This window comes from Podarcis filfolensis, assembly GCF_964270895.1.
Source record: "Podarcis filfolensis genome assembly, chromosome: 2".
NCBI lineage: Eukaryota > Metazoa > Chordata > Lepidosauria > Squamata > Lacertidae > Podarcis > Podarcis filfolensis.
The window spans coordinates 76,820,275-76,840,202 of record NC_139605.1 but is presented as its reverse complement, the minus strand read 5'-3'; the positions used below and the strand labels follow the sequence as shown (position 1 = coordinate 76,840,202).

The 19,928-nt window shown below is 41.0% G+C and overlaps 1 protein-coding gene across 21 annotated transcripts in view; it reads left to right on the top strand.

Annotated features, from left to right (window-relative positions):
• TENM2 (teneurin transmembrane protein 2) overlaps window positions 1-19,928 on the top strand; it is a 709,050-nt gene that overhangs the window by 596,459 nt on the left and 92,663 nt on the right. For all 21 annotated transcript variants that reach the window (XM_083596571.1, XM_083596570.1, XM_083596589.1 and 18 more), the window contains one exon: window positions 8,791-8,985. In XM_083596571.1, the coding sequence (XP_083452697.1) occupies window positions 8,791-8,985 (195 nt within the window). The remainder of the gene's footprint in view (window positions 1-8,790; window positions 8,986-19,928) is intronic.

The following is a 19,928-nucleotide window of genomic DNA, read 5'->3' as shown; positions in this document are numbered from 1 at the left end:
ACTAGCAAGTCTTGAACCCAGTGATCTGCCTTCTGTTATTCTTAAAGGCTTTTTTTTACCCAAGCAGCTTAAGTGCTTATTGATTGAGAACTTTTATAACTCTCAAAATGGAGGCATCCTCATATCTCTACAGGTATTTAAAATGAATTGAATTAATCATGGGCTTAAAAGTCTCTAGTGATCTTGGTTAACTTCTCTGGGTTTAATTAAAACATCTGTGCACTTTTAATTTATCGATTCATCCAACTCATATGTCATGTTTTTAACACACCCCAGCATGCTCTGCATCATTTTTAACCCGATTTCCACTTAACTAAAGCAATTAAATTCACCCCGGATTAATTAAAGCATCTATACTTTAGTGCTTAAGTCAGCGTGTGCTGCTTTCCCCACATGGCTTCTGAATGTCAGGAATTTGACACACCTGATGATTTTTTTGTCCTTCTATGATTCTCTTTTTTTGCCTGCTAATGTGTAGTTTGATAGCACTGGAATAAGAAATTTAAATTATTACCACAGTTCTCATTAGGAGAATGGTCATACATTTGTGTCTCTGTATCTGTTTCTCTTGCAGTTTTTAAAACCAAGAGTACTGAATGTAAAGTAATATAAAGCTTTGTAAGCCTTACCTGGTTTTCTGTTATCTATACCACAAATGGCAAATCGGTGGCCCATAGTTTTACTTACAATGAAAGAAGAAGTAAGTTGTAAGATAGAATAAAAATATATCATTAAAGGTTGCATTTCTGTTTGAGAATTTCCCAAAGTATGCCTGAGTGAGTATCATCCATAATTGGGAATCCTTTTTTGCTAGATGGTGTCAGCCTTATTTATGGTGATCAGCGACTCCTGAGAAGGTCAGTTTGTGTGGTAACAATGGTATTGTGCACCTACAATACCAATGTGACCATATTTCAAAGGCCACTTAACAATAAAACAGGATAACAGCCTCTATCCCTGTCTGAAGTGTGTTAAAAATGCAATTACTACTAGAGAAGTACTACCCTGCAGTGACTTCACACAAAAACAATACGTTTTTATATTTGTCTTTTAAATTAGTATTTAAAAATTGAAAAGCAATCTAAACTATTTTTTCATAATATTTCAAAATTCAGAAAATAACAAACCTATATAGCTGATATTTCCAAACATTATGTAAATGGAACCCACCCTCAGAAGAAAAAGCTTTTGTAGCAGCAACCAGATCATGATGACAAATTTTGAACCTAAGCTTCATTTGGATGGAAGCTAGACGAGCATGTGTGTCTCCTGGTCTCAACCAATTGGACAGCCACCCACTCAAGAAACTTCTCTGCTTCTAAATTCAACATTCAGCTATGCATTGTCAACATGAATGCTTTGAACAACCAGTCATATTGGCTGCAGCTCTGCTTGGAGCTAAAGGAGTATTTTTGTCCTTGAAAGTTTAGCGTCAGCAGGGAATCTATACTTGCTGGTGCCAAACAAAACATGCAATTTAGTTAGTCTTATCTTTCCTAGATGTGGACGCGGGTGGCGCTGTGGGTAAAACCTCAGCGCCTAGGGCTTGCCGATCGCATGGTCGGCGGTTCGAATCCCCGCGGCGGGGTGAGCTCCCGTCTTTCGGTCCCAGCTCCTGCCCACCTAGCAGTTTGAAAGCACCCTTTCAAACTAAGAAAGAAGCTGCTAAGAAATCTTACTTTGCAGCTTCCATTGCATCCGCTAGCTCTCGCCCGGCACAACTTTTTAGAATAATTAGGTCAATAACGTCCTTAGGAGGACAACCAAATTTAAGCACAAATTCGACCCACAGCTGTGAGGCATTCGCGAGCTTTTTTTGCGGAGAAAGTCCTATTGCTCCGCCGTGACCTCCCTGCCAATTTAGATACAGTGACTGAACAGGAGGCCCCTCGACTGACTTCAGGTCCAGTGTTGGACCATTTCAATCGGATACTCCCTACTGATGTGGATAGATTCCTCCAAGTTGGTAGGCCCACCACCTGCCTCCTTGATCCGTGCCCGTCTTGGCTGATTAGGGAGTGGCCAGATGTTGCGCGGACCCCCCTGGTTGAAATTATCAATTTGTCCCTTGAGACGGGGACATTCCCAGGGGAACTGAAGGAAGCAGTGGTGTGTCCACTCTTAAAGAAAACTTCATCAGATCCCTTAGACCTATCCAATTACCGCCCAGTTTCAAATCTTCCATACCTGGGTAAGGTAATTGAGAGAGCGGTTGCTGAACAGCTTGGTAGGTTTCTGGAGGAAACATCGGCATTAGATCCATTTCAGTCCGGTTTCCGTCCTGGTTTTGGGACGGAGACGGCTCTGGTTACCCTAACAGATGATCTCCGTAGACAACTGGATCGAGGCGGGTCAGGACTGCTGATCCTTTTAGATTTGTCAGCAGCCTTTGACATGGTCAATCATGATCTTCTGGACCACCGCCTTGCAGACGTGGGGATACAGGGCATAGCCCATAACTGGTTGTGCTCTTTTATCTCTGGTCGGGGACAGAGGGTGGCACTAGGGAGGGAAATGTCGTCGCGCCACTCCTTGGTGTGTGGAGTGCCGCAGGGTGCAATTCTCTCCCCGATGCTTTTTAACATCTTTATGCGCCCCCTTGCCCAGATTATCCGGAGCTTTGGGCTGGGCTGTCACCAATATGCTGATGACACTCAGCTCTATCTGCTGATGGATGGCCACACCGACCCGGCCCCGAACACACTGACCAGATGCTTGGAAGCTGTGGCTGGATGGTTTCGTGGGAGCCGATTGAAACTAAATCCTTTGAAGACAGAGGTCCTATGGCTAGGTCGGGAAGGCATGGGACCAACTCCCTTCTCTTGCGGGGGCCCAATTAGTGCCATTGCCTTCCGTTAAGAGTTTGGGTGTAATCCTTGACGCCTCCCTTTCCATGGAGGCGCAAGTTACAGCAACAGCCAAGGCGACATTTTTCCACCTTCGCCGCATAAAGCAGTTGGTCCCTTACCTTTCCCACCCCGACCTGGCCACAGTGATCCATGCAACGGTCATCTCCAGGCTTGACTACTGTAATTCGCTCTACGCGGGGCTGCCCTTGAAGCTGTCCCAGAAACTCCAGCGGGTACAGAATGCTGCAGCGAGGCTCCTCACGGGGTCTCTGCCATGGGAGCATATTCACCCAGTGCTTTTCAAGCTGCACTGGCTCCCGGTGGAGTACAGGGTCAGATTTAAGGTGCTGCTTTTGACCTTTAAAGCCCTTCACGGCCTAGGACCCTCGTACCTACGGGACCGCCTCTCCTGGTATGCCCAACGGAGAGCCTCAAGGTCAATAAATAACAACACCCTTGTGGTCCCAGGCCCTAAGGAGGTTAGATTGGCTTCAACCAGAGCCAGGGCCTTTTCAACTCTGGCTCCGGCCTGGTGGAACGCTCTGTCTCATGAGACCAGGGCCCTGCAGGATCTGATTTCTTTCCGCAGGGCCTGTAAGACAGAGTTGTTCCGCCTGGCCTTTGGCTTGGAGCCAATTTGATTCCCTCACTCCCTCCCTCTCTTTCTTTTTTCTTTTCCTTCTCCTCCTGCGATGAGGCTACATTTTAATATTTTAATGTTCCATTATTTTAATGTTGTTTTTTATTTTTGTTTTTAAGTTGTAATCATTCATCTTGTTTTTATTATTGCTTGTAAGCCGCTCTGAGCCCGGCCTTGGCTGGGGAGGGCGGGGTATAAATAAAAATTATTATTATTATTATTATTATTATTATTATTATTATTATTAAGTGCAAGTAGATAAATAGGTACCGCTTTATAGCGGGAAGGTAAATGGCATTTCCGTGTGCTGCGCTGGTGCAGGCTCGCCAGAGCAGCTTCGTCACGCTGGGCACGTGACCCGGAAGTGTCTCCGGACAGCGCTGGCCCCCGGCCTCTTAAGTGAGATGGGCGCACAACCCTAGAGTCGGACATGACTGGCCCGTACGGGCAGGGGTACCTTTACCTTATCTTTCCTAGATAGCAGGTATGCAGAGCTTAAGGGAAGTTAGCCTAAGAATTTGGTGGTGAAAGAGAGAAAACTGGGATTAGGAAACACATTGAGTTAAACTAAGGAGACAGGAACTGTTAGTATGGGGGGCTGGCCATGTGAGAACAGAAATTGAAAAAAAGAGTTGGAAAGAGGTTTTTTTCTGTTGGAAATGTCCTGAATGAGGATGGGAATGAAAGAGGGAAAATAGTTGAAAGGGTTTTGGGAAAATATTGAAATTCCCCTCTTTTAAAACATACATTCTGAAGACTGTGCTGGGTTTCAAGATTGAAGGGTTAAATAAGATTATATAATTCTGACAGATAAGAAAACCCAACATCTTCACTTCCTGCTCATTGCTTGGAAAGTAAAATAGATTGCCTGTTTGTGAAGCATTTTGTTCACAACTGAAGTTTTTTTCCAGGTTAGAGTAAAATTAGATATGGAATAAGTTTGTAGTTTTCAGCTTAGACCCTAGTGAACCACCATCCATCTTTCTCATTGGGGAAAACATATACAATATCACAGCAGCAGCAGTTTAATTTCTGCTAAAAAGAACATTTTGGCTTGAATTATTACAGATGCAGAATTAATTATCCTCTTGAGGAAGGATTCTCACAGGGTCAGCTTGAAGAGCACTGGTAATAAATTGATTGCACATCTGTCTACAGCATACTTCCCAGTGGTCTGTGGAATAATGAACTTCTGTCTTAAATTGTCATTTACTTCTGAAATAATAAAAGACAGGATTTCCACCATACTGTCTAATACAGCCCAGTCCATAAAGCTTCAGCCTGCTCCTGTGAGTGCTTGTGCTGAGGGAGCAGACTGCAGGGCCCTGCACTGGGACTTGCCTTTTCTACACAGGATTAGCTCCCCGTTCTTTGCTGCAGCATAGCTCAGAATTACATATTACAGCTCTGTGTTTAAGCCGCAGTAAGGAGTCTTCACATGACAGCTTTTGAAAACATGACAGCAGCTGCCACACAGAATGCCTTTGAGATAGGGATGTCCACTGAAATTTTAGCAGCTGTTACTGCTTTGTTTTAGGGTTGTTGTTTTTTTAAAAAAGTTTTATAGTGTAGATCATGGGTAGGCAAACTAAGTCCGGGGGCCTTAGTGTTTTTACATGAGTTTTACATGCCTGGTGTTTTTACATGAGTAGAATGTATGCTTTTATTTAAAATGCATCTCTGGGTTATTTGTGGGGCATAGGAATTCATTCATTTTCCCCCCTTCAAAATGTAGTCCGGCCCCCCACAAGGTCTGAGGGACAGTGGACCGGCCCCCTGCTGAAAAAGTTTGCTGACGCCTGGTGTAGATTATATTGTTATGGTCTTCACTGCCTTGGGCTCCTGCAGGAAGAAGGGTTGAATGAATGAATGAATAAATAAATGTGGAGAGCCTTTCTCATAGTGACTGTGCTAGAGTGGAGAATGTTCCAAGTGATAAGGAGGAGGAGCTACATGTTAAGTGTTAGAAAGTTCTTGTGGAACTTTCCCCACATGCATACATTTTCCATTGCTTTCATAACAGAGTGAAATGAACAGATAGTTGAGCCATGAATAACAGTTGGACTGCCCTGACAGAGGGAGTGAGCTGCAGAAGCACAAACCTGAGCTTTCCTGAGTGTTATTCAGGAAACATAATGACCATGACTTGGGCGGGGATCCCACCATTTTCTGCGTCATCATAATGAGAAATAAGCTGCAATTTATTGCTTTGGTCTAATTAAATAGATTTTTTTAAAAAAATCATGTTGGGCAGTGTCAGAAACGAAAATTCATGTGGTTTGTGACATAACTATGAATCAGAAGCCAGTAAATGCTTTCTACTGTGAAGCCTCTACATTTTTTCTTTGTGTACATGTATGTATGTACTGTTTTGTATGTATTGTGTTGTGTAACATCAGCATGATATTTCCTTTCTTAAAAAGAACTTTATTCAACAATCAACATAAACTTACATACCGATACACAACAACACACATTACATTATATACATCATTAGCCACAAATTTTACATATATCTACTTTACATTCCATTCATTTCAAAATAAATATGATGTAAACTAATTAAGTGGGTATCAATAATCTTCTTCTTAGAATCCCTTGAAAACAAATGAGTTCAGTCCGCTCCTTCTGTGAGCATAATTCCTATGCATGGAGGGATCCCCATCAAGCACACCAGGTGGTTACAAAGAATGGGACAGGACGTCTATGCATGCATTCGTTGATTGAGCTGAAAGAGGAGGGTTAGACAGGATATGAGAGATGCACTGAGACCTTCTATTCTTGGAGCAGCCTCACACAGCACTTATGAACATCTTGACATTAATAGAAATAGCTAATACCTAAAATAGTAATAGCTTACAGTCATTATTTGATTTTTAAAAATGACCTTTCTATAAATATATACATAACTATATAACATAAGTATAAAAAGGTAAAGGGACCCCTGACCGTTAGGTCCAGTGGCGGACGACTCTGGGGTTGTGGCGCTCATCTCGCTTTATTGGCCGAGGGAGCCGGCATACAACTTCCGGGTCATGTGGCCAGCATGACTAAGCCACTTCTGGCGACCCAGAGCAGCGCACAGAAACACCGTTTACCTTCCTGGCGGAGTGGTACCTATTTATCTACTTGCACTACTTGCTTTCAAACTGCTAGGTGGGCAGGAGCTAGGACCGAGCAACGGGAGCTCACCCCGTTGCAGGGATTCGAACCGCCGACCTTCTGATCGGCAAGCCCTAGGCTCTGTGGTTTAGACCACAGCGCCACCCACGTCCCATAACATAAGTATACCTTCATGTTAATATGCACATATTCAGGTCTTCATGCTTTTGAACGGGTAAAATGTAAGGAGTTTATTACAGTTTTCTATAACATTTCAGTTATTTGTGTTAAGGACGTTTACAATACGATACGATAATCGTTATTGTCGTTGTCCCATACAGAACAACGAAATTGAAAAATCTACATAAAACATTCAAAACCCAACAAGCCTGCTATCCCAGCTATCCCAACCTGGTTAGCCCCGTAATAACTCTGATACCCCATTTTTAAATACAGTATACTCCCATAGAGACTTGTTACACTGCATTTAAAACCAAAATTGCATTTGGGTAGAAACTGTTTCTCAGGCAGCTAGTCCTAGTCTTTATAACCCTGTACCTTCTTCCAGAAGGCAGAAGCCGAAAGAGATAATTTCCGGGGTGCGCACTATCCTGCGCTATCTCTGCAGCTTTCTTATGGCACCTGGAAGCATAGATTTGATCCAAGGTGGGAAGAGTGCACCCAATTATTCTCTCTGCAGTCTTTACAACCCTGGACAGCATTGTTTTTTCCCTGACCATGCAGCTCCCAAACCACACACACAGACTATAAGTTAATACACTCTCCACAGTACAATGGTAAAATGCCATCAACAGGTCCTTTGAGCGATTGTTTTTCCAGAGGATTCTCAGAAAATATAACCTCTGCTGTGCTCTCTTCACCAGGTCTTTGCTGTTTTCTCCCCAGGTTAGGTCATCTCTCAACTCCATTCCCAGAAATCGAAACACCGAGACCTGTTCCACGCACTTCCCCTCAATAATAAGTGGCTGAATATTCAATTTACATTTCCTAAAGTCCACAATAATTTCTTTTGTTTTCTTTAAATTAAGGAGTAAGTTGTTTCTCCTGCACCACTCCCCCAACTGCTCAACTTCCTTCCAATAGGCCACCTCCCCCTCTCCAGCCGTGATTAAACCAACCACTGTTGTATCATCTGCAAACTTAATGATCTTATTACTGGGGTATTTGGGGGCACAGTCAGCTGTATAGAGCATATATAAAAGCGGGCTCAACACGCACCCCTGTGGCGTCCCCGTATTCATGATGAGATCCGCAGAGATGTGGGAACCCATCCTGACCCATTGGGAATGGTTTGATAGAAAATCTAATATCCACCTGCACAAACATGGTGGAAGTCCCAGGTCTAATAGTTTGGGCACCAATCGATGCGGAAGAATAGTATTAAATGCAGAACTAAAGTCTACAAATAACAGTCTCGCATAGTTCCCTTGCTTCGCCAAATGAGTCAGGACAGCATGTAAAGCCATTGCCACAGCATCTTCCCTGGATCTCACATTATAATAATACATTATTATAATGTATCTTTCATGTTATTATTTTGACTTAGAGCCCAGCTAGTCCGAAAGGTCCCTTCGTTTAGATGTTACTACCGTATCAAACAATGTTCATCCTTAATAATACTATCTCTATTCTTGGTTTTTAAACTTGTTTATTTTATTGTGTTTTTTAATTAATGATGTTTTAATGCCCTATTGTATTTGATGCTGTATACCTTATTTGTCTATTGCTTTTATAGTTGTGACTATAAAATGCATGGAAATTATTTTTCTTTCATATGCAAAGATATAGTGCTGTAATATTCAATATCCACAGTTGTGAGCTGCTTGATATAGAGATTTATTAAGTAATAGATTTCAGATTATAAATTGTGCAAAATGAGAAAGTGAACCTATTTATTGAAATTATATCCACTGTTGAAATAAAATGAAATTCAGACCCCAAAGTTGGGGTCTCTTTTCATCAAGTATAGGTTGTTCAGTAAAAGTTATTTGCATCTCTCATAGATCTATAGGTCCTCAAAGATCAATCAGAGCAGCATGACTTGCATTTTCCATTAAATCACAATTTGAAGTCTGTTGCTTATGAGTATAGTCTTACCCATAGCCTTGTACACAGTCAGTATGTGGATATATATGCATGGCATGCTGTTACCTTTCTTTCTCTAATTCAATTTTCCAGCTGCGTGCCCAGTTCTGTGCAGTGGCAATGGACAATACACCAAAGGAGCCTGTTTGTGCTACAGTGGCTGGAAAGGGCCAGAGTGTGATGTACCAATAAGCCAATGTATTGATCCTTCATGCGGGGGCCACGGTTCTTGCATTGAAGGGAACTGCGTCTGCTCTGTTGGCTACAAAGGCGAAAACTGTGAGGAAGGTAAATGCTACAATACAAACTATATTTTTGCAGCTTTTGTTGAGTAAAGGGGGTGAGAGGACAAAAAGAAATGTGCCATAATGCAGTGGTTACAATAAGAATAATAGTACTGGACAAGAATCTCAGGAATTCAGTACTTCCTGTGTTATTGGCTGGTAGAACTTTTATTTATACTTCTTTTCTTCCATGTACTTAGAGTCCTAATCATTCTACCAATTGCAGAATAGTATATACCATAGGTAAATCTGAGTGATTCTTTTGTTGAAGAGTCCAGATCCGTCTTTTCTTTCTTTTGAAATATGGATTATATTTATTGAACGTTTTTAAAGTGCAAAATGCAGAACAAAACAAATAAAAAAGACGGTATATAAAATGGCATAATTGGAAACCCATAAAAGCAAACACTTCAGTCATAATTAATTCAGAAAAAGAGGAACCAGATTTGAAAGACTACAGGTATCCATGTCACTTAGTGACCCCATGTAGAGTAAATTATTATTGTTACATGCAATCACGTTGAATTAAAGGAAAGTAGATGGTACACAGAAAGGACGGCAATTTAATGAATTCTAAAAAGCACTTTGTATTGAACATTTAAGTAGCTGCAGTTTTCTGCAGAAGGAGTTGGGGGCAGAGAAGAGAAGTGGAATCGAACATGACCATATATAGCCAACAATGAAGCTTTTTAATGATTTTTGTATATGGTTAATTTTTGTAAGGTGTTGCATGCCATAAATGGAGAGATTTCATTTAATACTGCTGCTTTCAGAAGCATACTCCACTTTGCCAGAAAATAAGGTGCTACAGTCGAAGCATGCAAAGTAGCTGGTTCCATGTACAGTAGAAGATATATGCTATCAGCATCCAGTGCTATGTTCCTACTAAATTATCATGTAAGGAATGCATGTGACAGTATGGACCATTCTCTGTTCTTGAGCATACCTGTCCTCGGGGGATGAGCATGTCAAATTTTTACCTACATATTTAGAATTCAGTGTCAGGACATACTTGTAGGCAAAGGAAGCACTCCTTTCAAGGGAAAGTAAGAGGTAATTTGAAACACCTCCAGCTTCCTTTTATATTAGCACATATTGCAGGAATAGTAGAAGCATGCTGATTTGCTTCAACCTCTTCTAAAGTCATTTGCAAAGGCAGCTTCCTTGTTTAGTGCACTTCCTTAATTGCTAAGGTAAAGTGAGTCCTGCTGTGGCAGTATGTGTGCCACATGTAGGTTCCGGATCACAGGGAGGCTTCTAAGTGCAGGACGATACACTTAGACTCTGCTTTGAGATCTTTCCATTTGGGAAGATGATGCAGCAGGTGGGAGCACTGTGTGCAGCCCTGGCGTCATCTCCATGCATTAACTCCACACAGTTTGGAATAATGTGTGAATAAGGCTATCGAGTAAGTCTGTAGCTGAGAGCAGTTTAAGACACAAGATTGTCATGTGTCAGGTGAAAATAACCCATTGAAAAGAAAACCGAGAGCAGAAGAACACAGGGATGTACATGCTGAACAGTGCTTGCTCGAGGCATTTTGCTGCCTCATCTAGAGCCCAAATGACATGCACCCCTTGTACAGCTAGAGCCACACACATTTAAAAGTCTTGCTGCAAAATTCATACACCAATTCCTTTCCAAGTTGCTTTACCCTGCTGCACAGAAAAGCCAGCCCTGTTTCTGAAGCCTCTGATAACTGGGGATTATGGTTGATGGATACATTTTGCATCTCCATAAATGCATTCTGCCCCACCCTTGCTGTATAGCTGTAAAATATTAAGGTTTGGATTACCAGCCCTCTAATACTATATTTCATAGTAGGAGAAGATTTTTGTGTGTGAGGCCTGTTCCTTATCCCTTATCCCCTCCACGACTGAAACTCAACCCTCCCCTGATGTCTCACCTTGCCCCAAATATGCCCACTTGACCACTTTGATCTGTCTCATATTACTTGTTTTGAGGTTGTAAAATATCAATCTTTCAGTGTAGCAGTACCTGTACTTTGGAGCTCCCTGCCTACTGATATCAGACAGGTCCCTTTGCTGTGCTTTTTTCAGCATGTTTGTTTGAGCAAATGTATCCAAACATGACTGTTGACGTGTTTGTTTTTGGTATTAATTTTAATTTTCTGTTTTTATTTTTTAAGTGCACGTATTGATAATTTTAATATTTATTGTAAACTGCTTAGAGATTTTACTAGTCTTGAAGTATATAAATTTTGTTTCATAAAAATAAATAAATAACCTGAACAGAATTACAAGGCTCTGTTGCAGGTTGGAGGTGTACACAGAAGCACTCCTCTTATGGAATATGCTTCCACATTTTGTTGTGGGCTTCAGATGTATGCTGCTAATGCCTTAATGGCCATTTAGTCTCCATCAGTTTTATCACATTGTGTTTCCCCATGGATAATGTACTGAGGAACTGTTTGATAGGGACGTGCAATAGGGTCTGACAAATCTTGTATCAAAAATGAAAGTGGAATTACTACAGACAGATTTGGGGCTTGGGGCTTAATTGTCCTGGTAGAATCTCTCCAAAGTGAAGCGGGGACCTTTTTGTGGTGCTTCAGAGGTTCAGATGTTTTTTAAATGTTGCAAATAGTGGATTTGCAAAAATTCAAACATTTCTTGTTAGATTTGCCATATAAATAAAACACCATGGTTAGAGGGGGATACTCATAACTGATAGATCTAAGCTTCTAATTAGATGGCATGCTTTTACCAGAGCTCTCTACACACTGCGCTTTGGGGAAGAGATGTTGAAACAATGTGTATCACCTTGTTCTCTTGTCTGTGCTCTTTGCTAGTTCTGCTGGTTGTGCTTGATTGAAAACTGCTGGACATGGTCTCTGTGTCATGTTTCTCCTGTCAAATCAGTGTTGCACTTTGTTTCTGTGAGTTTTGGTGTGAACTGAGCAGAACACAAGGCTCAAGTTATTTTTTTAATCATATGTCTCTGGCTCCACTGTTCTGACATTTCCTTTACAATGTATGACGTTTTAATAATAACATTGCTGTCCATAAAACCACAAGAATTGAAGCATATGCCTTTTAGTTATCTCACCCCCCACTTTAAAATCCACTTTAAAGGTGCACAACACTAATATCTCTGGACCTTTTGATTGTAGTTTCTTGCTTAACTCTTTCATTGCCCAAAACATGTGTGTTCATCTTTCCAAAGGTGCTACCATGCAAGCCATTTCCATCCAGTTCTGCCAATAATATAATCCTTTGGGGGGGGGGAGGAATTAAAGATGCTCAGCACAAAAATCTGTAAACATTTTTATCTGTAGTTTGGCAGACATTATCCACTCAGAAGTGGGGGGGGCTACTTTGCTTGCACATTTCATCCATTTCTGTCAAAAGAATTTTTCCATGATGCAGAAGGCATGAGTTTCATTTTCCAAGTCAAGATTCAAACTCCGCTGAATTGGACAGCTTCCAAAGCACTTTGGATTGAATTTTGCTCTTGTTCGAAGCACAGAAGTGGGGGCTGGACCAAATCTTGTGAGAAGTGTGAATTCCCCCACTATCTGATCTAAAGCTTACTGAAATGAAAGCTATTAATATTACCTAAGCCTTTAATAAAAGTGTATTATTTCTATGTCTCTGTGTGTGTGTGTGAGAGAGAGAGAGAGAGAGAGAGAGTGCGCGACAGAGACAGAGGCAGGGGCAGTGATTGATGATCACTACATTATTGCATAAAGTGCTTACAAATACCTGGCATTATATGTACAGTAGCCATGCATGCATATAGTAATGCTGGCTTTCAGAATGTACACTGCAGCTTTTTGTATCCGACATAATTACAGGGGCTCATTCATCTACTTAAGAACTACTTACAAGATGAGCACATTTTCCTTTGAAAGAAATGCTATAATAGATTTTCAAAATTAAACCTAGGAAATGTTAATGCTGTATAACACATTAATGTTTATAGTCCATAGTCAATTATTACTGTTAATGTCTATACATGTACATACTCGTGACATTTTGTTATTCCATTTCAACTGTCCTTTACAAGTCATAGTAGTCAGAACCTGTGTTGCCTTTCCCTCAAACTAGTTTTCATCTTCAAGTTATCAGAGTACGGGAAAGGAATACTATCAGCTACAGGCAGATCACCTTTGTACTGCAGTTCCTTTACATTTTCCATAAACACTTGAACATTAATGAAATCCTGTTCTTTTTAAAAACTCTTTGTGACTGCTAGAGTCTGACCTTCCTTTGTGTTAGGAAAAAGGGTGCAAATAATTTCATCAAAAGCATGGAGGGATAAGAAATTTGAAAGATAAATCGATTTTAGAAAGCAATGTGTTTTAACTACAAGCATAGAAGGTGAAATAACATGACGAGAAAGGTTAAAATAACCTTTTGCATGCCTCATTTGAAAAAACAGATTTCCATAGTATTGGCACATGTTCTTTTAAACACTTTCGTTTTACAAACATCAGGCACAGTTCTTCAAAGGTTTCTGAATACAATAGTACAGGATTAACCTCTGGCCCTTGAGATGTTGCTGGACTACAACTCCCATAACCCCTGACTATTGACCTTGCTGGCCAGGACTGATGGGAGGTGGAGTCCAACAACATCTGGGGGGGACACAGCTTCCCCACCCCTTTAGTAGTGTAGATAATGAATAGTTAGGCAGTTCCTCAACAGTTTTAAAATCTTGTTGCGTTGCATTTCAGGAATTAACACAGTAACAAAACACATAAACATACCTGAATTTTTATTAAAGGGTAAAAATCTTCTCTATTGATTTGTGCTTTTGGAAAGAATGATCAAGGTTGATTCATATGCTACTTTCCAGCTAGGAAATGGAATTGGATACTGTAGGTCAGCATTTTCCCCCCGCTAGCTTTTTATTTCAGATATTCATCATAGTCATATCGTTCAAACAATTTACCTGAAATGGCCATGGCACCAAAATCAATATTTGTGATCTACAAATTTTGCTGCATAAACACTGTTGCTCTATTAAGTCTGCACACAAAAATGAAAATAGCTAACTTGTCAGGCTTCATTCAATGCAATTTGGGGTAGAAAGTGAGTGAAATTAACAAATTAGGTTAGGTTAACAGTGTTTTTCTTGTCACTTTCATGGTTGAGTCATTTTTCAATGGCATTTAACTTTGTAAGTGTAATTCTTGGCCCTAGAGGAGCTTACAGAACACATTGTCGGGGAAACTCCTTGACCTTCTTTTTTGTCCTTGTGGGAATAAATTACATTCACTCTCCCCTTTTGTCAATCCATGGAGGCTTCATCACTAAATGAGTTCTAATGATCTGAGCTCTAAGGGGTTGCAGATTATAAGTCTCATATTGTTAAGACAACTTTTGAGATGCACTGTCTAAGTATGATAGGCTCCATTCACAAATCCTTTCTGAATAATATTGGACATCCTTCTAAAAAAGAAATGGGCTGTGACTCAGGGCCCTTTCTCACCCCCTGAGCCTGTAGCAACTAGTGCTGACATCACTCCGTAGCTAGACTGTCATGCACATGATAATGCTATGTGATGAACTGAAGTTTACTGGGTGGGGAGGTTGATGTCTCAGGACGGGTTGGGTGCACTGGTGAATCCAATCCAGGTTTCCTGTTGATGTACCTTTGTAGTCATAACTGCACCACTGCTCTGCCCACCCCTACACTGTCCCAGTAAGCAGCAGTAACATCACTATTGCTAGGCATTCCTTGTATCTATTTTATGTGAACTAGCTATGGAGCCAGGAATCTGTAACACACATTTGCCTAGTACAGGAATAGTGAGCCTGTAACCCCCCAAATGTTGCTGGACTACAACAACCACCATCCATAACCATTGGCCATGCTGGCTGGGGTTGATGAGTACCGGAGTCCAACAACATACGGAGGACTACAAGTTCTCTACTTCTGGCCTAATACAATAGGGAAAAGTGATTAGCTTAATTAATTCTGTGCAGATTAGTAGGAGTGAGCCTTTTCTGTTCAAGTGACGCAGACGGGGGGGGGGGGTGCTTCCAGACCGTCACTATTTTCAGGTGGGATTCAATAACATACCACCAAGTTCAGGATGTGCAATTCTAGTTCATTCACAGGTCTTGCGCAGCAAACCCACTTCCCCCAAAGATCAGGCTTCTTGCAGTAAGGAAAGTGACTGGGGAAATGCAATGAAAGTGTGGGATAACAATTGCTTTGATGCAACATCATCTGACTTCCTCACAAACAAATCAGAATGAATGCTCGCTAAATACCCAACATCATCTAGCCTCCCTGTGAACAAATCAGGACGAACAATCAATAAAGAGGTCACCTGGAAGGGATCTTGTATCCATTAACCAACTTTGATACTTTCTCTCTGACTTACTTGCATCTCATTCAAGGTAATTGAAAGGTGAATGCTTTTAATTCCTTCTCCATTGCTTTCAAAGTTTGTTCACATTTAAAGGGAACAGCTCTCCTTTTGCATTCCAGGAGGCAGCTGTGCATTAGCTTAGTTTAGGCTAGTATAGCAACCAGCTCATAGTTACACATTTGAATTAGCTCCATCTACACTGGATTATGGTAACACAGTCTAACTTCAGCTAGTTGTAAATGCTGCTGCAAGAGTTCTGGCTAGTGCTGGTTTCTTGGCGAGTATTACTTTACAGCTATATTAATAGTACTACTTAGTAGTCTATTTCCAGGTACAACTCAGAGTAGGAGGTATATGTTTAAAGCCTTATACAAATCAGCTTTGGACCATGATATTTAAAGGACCATCTCCCCCACTTTCCCATATGAATCTGTGATCAACTGGTGATGCCCTTCTGTGCATCACACCACCTTCTGAGGCACAGTCGCTCCTAGAGGGCCTTTTTCTGTTGTGACACTCAAAGGAGACAACCCTTCCCCAAATGATTTGTTTGCTTCTTCACAAGTGGTCTGTTGTTCAATGAAGAAAACACCTCTTTTTCAGCAAATCCTTGATCAGTCTGTTGCTTACATTTGTGTTTGTTCATCTGCTACTTGTTTATTTGCTCTAGATGCTGCCTGTAATTGATTATTTAGATTGTATTTTTTCAAATGGTTTTATTTTCTTACCTACACAGCAAATGTGTACATCTTTGGAATCTATAAAACAAATTAATCTTAAAGGGGCAAACCTCTGGCTGGTATTCTTGCACTTTGACAATGCTAGAGAACCTCCTGATATGGTACCTTTTGGCACTATGTCCCTGATAACCTCAGTGGGATTAAGGATGCAATCCTACACACATTTAGGACTAAGTCCCATAGATCTTTGGAGAAGACATTTATATGACTGCTGTAATTAAGTCCCAGTGGCAGTGAGTCTTACTTATGAGTAAACATGCATAAGCTCACCTTATGCTAAACTAGTATCTTTAGAATTTTGTTTTAAACAACCAAGGCTGAATACATACCACACATTTAAAGCATGTCCATTCATCCCCCTCCCCAAGAATCCTGGGAACTGTAGTTTGTTAAAGGTGCTCTGTAAACTATTGTTCCCATGCTTCTTTGGGCAGGTGGGGAAAGTGCTTTAAAAGTATGGTGTGCATAGAACTCAAGTTTTTTCTTTCATAAAGCAAAATGCCAGAAGATGATGAAAATGGGGGTTGAAATTTGTGTATTTTATTCTTAGCAAAACTTAAGTGCTACTAAAGGTGTGTTGTTGTTGTTGTTGTTGTTGTTATTGTTAGATTTAAAGACTGGCACAAGTGTGAATCCATAGTGGTAAAGGCACATAACAAATTAAAATTAACAAGGGATATTGACATAGTTGGTGAGCCCGGCTGTGTACATTAAAAGTAAGAAAAGAAACCATGGGTTGCCATCTCTGTGTAAAAGGCAAGCTAGTGACACATACAAAAACCATAATTTTCCAGTGCCTACTCTGCTTCAGTTTTCACTGAAAGAGACAAATTAATCAGATGAAGATAACCAAGAAAGAGAAGAAATACAGGTCGGGGCAGGAAATGAATAGATCATATTTTAATAAATTTAAATCAACATGGTCTGATGAAGTATACGTTTGGGTGCTGAGGGAATTAGCTAAAGAAATTGCAAAGCTATTAGCAATTATCTTTGAGGGCTCCTGGAAGTCAGGTGAAGGAAAGCTAGAGAGAAATGCAAGGGTCAGGAATTATAGATCAGTTTGTCTTATTTCTGAAAAAGGTAAAATAAATGATGAAAAGATGAAAACCAGCTTGTGAGCAGATGGAAGGAAATGGGATGGTTGTTAGTAGCTAAAATGGATTGTTAAACTAGTCATACTAAATAAATCTATGATGAAGATCCATGAGCCCTTTAAGACACATTACTTGCAGTTCTATACTGATGAAGTCCCGTTAGCTTCAACAGTTTATGGATTGTGGCCTCTAGTCTTTCTTTCTTTCTTTCTTTCTTTCTTTCTTTCTTTCTTTCTTTCATGGGACAGCTGCTATATTGGGTGGATAGTATGTAGTCTAAACTCTTGATTTCATTCATTAATTCTTTGTATGCAGTTGTACAGTATGCTCTTTCATGCAATCTAGAGCATGATGCACAAGTGAAAGAAAAATGATCACCAGTGCTATTTTTATTTTATTTTTTTGGAAAAGGGGTGCCAGAACTCACTATGAATGCCTTCCTTGTTCTCTTACAATGGCAATGGCGCCCACCTGAGAGGTGCCGGAACTCAGTTCCAGTGAGTTCCAGTTGAGAAAATGTCCTCCTTCCTACTATCTTAGAATGGATGTAGCTCTAAGCTGAAAATATTCAGCATTTGCATGTTATATGAAAGACAAAGAGAGCTTAAAACCTTAATCATTCTAAAAGGAATTGTTTTCAGCCACCATGCCAAAAGTATCTTCCTCCTGGGCTGGGATACTTTCTGCATGCTAGTATGTCTGTTTCTGCCCTGGCACCCTTCTCACATTTTTTTTCCTTCTCACCATCATCAACCATGCTTCAAACACCATGGCCCATGGCGAAACAGAGGTGGCTCTTGAGGCCCTGCTTAAAGAAACAATATGATAATTCTTTGGTGAAGATGTAGCTAGAGATTAGAAACTGACAGAATACTCGTGATACTCCTTGGAAGTAGCAGTGTTTTCTGTTTTTGTGTGTGGGCACAGGACATCACCAAATGGGTTGTCATCCTCCAATCACTCAAAGGCAGGAAAAGCATCATTACTCCAAAATGATCTTTAGAGTTATCCTTCCCTTGGAGAGCCAGTTCATTTTTCCTGTCTCTCTTGAAAGTGATCTGATTTGATGGTTCCCTTGTGGCCTTCTAATTCTGGTTCTGTGTATGTGTTCAAGTGCAGAGAATTTGGGTGCAGTGAGGAATGTGTGTGTGATTAGAGACTTAGGGTAAAGTTACCATTTTCCTCTCTTAATTCAGAACTCTGTTTGTCTGGGATTTACCCCTGCCCCTGTACATTGTTGCTGATCTTTCTCTGAGGCATCACCTTCCCCTCAGCATCTGTATATGTTATATTCCCTTGCTAATTAATTCATAGCTGATTTCCCCTTTACTATTTAATTAATTCTTACTTTATCCCTCCCCTATTGATCAGTTCTACAACTAATCATATACACCTTGACCTGATCAACCTCTAAACTCATCCCTTTCATAATCAGTTGCCAGACTTTATACAAAATTTTCTGAGCTGCTGCTTACCACCTGTTTAAAATCCTACCTAGCTGGGTCTCAACTTACTGAACCAATTATGCAGCAACATGACAAAAACATCAAACTAAAGGGCAGTCAAGTCCTCACTCAAGACCAGAAGGACATGCTAATTAGCTTTCATGCTGGACATGGCAGACCTAGAGGAGTAGAGATCTGGCATGGCAACTGGCACCTGTCATTTTCTGAGTGCTAAAGGCGCAAGTGGAGGTGCAGAATGGCCTGATAGGCCCTGTGGGAGTGATGGAGGGTACCAGAGCTGGACAAAACCCAAACAGCCCCGCAGTGGCGGTGGTGGCAGCAGATCACACAGTCCCAAGAGGGTTTGTATGTCCTGCAGTAGCAGGCACTGTATTGAAATCCTTGAGACCCAAGTATGCTAAAATTTCCTAGACATTTTGGGTGGGATTCAAAGTAGTGCAAGTGCCCCTGTACATTCTAAATCTGTTCTTGTGGTTCCCCCAACCCAGCAGAGCAGTTTTGGTAGTAAGGGCTTTGTTGGGGAAGGAGAAGGGAGAAAGGTTCCATTGTGTGAGCGGGCCCTGTTCTGTGCATGCAACAATTTGGAAGGTAGAAGGAAGCCAAGTCAAGCACTAGTTCTTAATTACAAATTTCTTGTAATATCCAGCTGGAATGTAAAAAGTTTAAGAAGAGGAGCCAAAAGTGATTGGTTCCCTCAGATGAATCAATGAAGAAACTCTGAAGTCCCATCATATCTGCTGTAGCCTGATGAAATGTGTATGGTTAAACGGCAGTTAAAGGAGTAATGTGGTGAAGCTTCTCTCAGCAGTGTAGATGGAAAGGCCTTCCAGTTCCATGCTAATATTTATTTTGGGGGGAAAGCTTTACCCCACCAAGAAATGCATTTTGTGCCCTTATGTGTCCCTTCCTGGATCCCATCCCACTCACCCACCCCCGATACTACCACTGTTCAACAGCCACACAGAATGATTCAAAGTACAGAACTTAAGGATGTGTGTTTTGGCTGCTTAGCAAACTTTCATATCAGTAATGCTGGTGGGGGCTTGGCAAGGTGGCATTTATATCTCGCAGAACTACTCAGTGCAGAGTGGCAGGACTCAGGAGAAATTAAGGAAAAGGGGACTCCAAACCCCATCACAGGTAAAATAGCTACTGGGATAAAATAGCTCACACTTTCAGATACAGATGCTTGTGTGGAAACAGGCAATTGTCACAAGTTGTTCAAAAGTTGTGCTCTTGTTTGGCACGTTCATCGGGGATCTGATGTTTTCCTGATCAGCACATTTAGTGGGATTGTT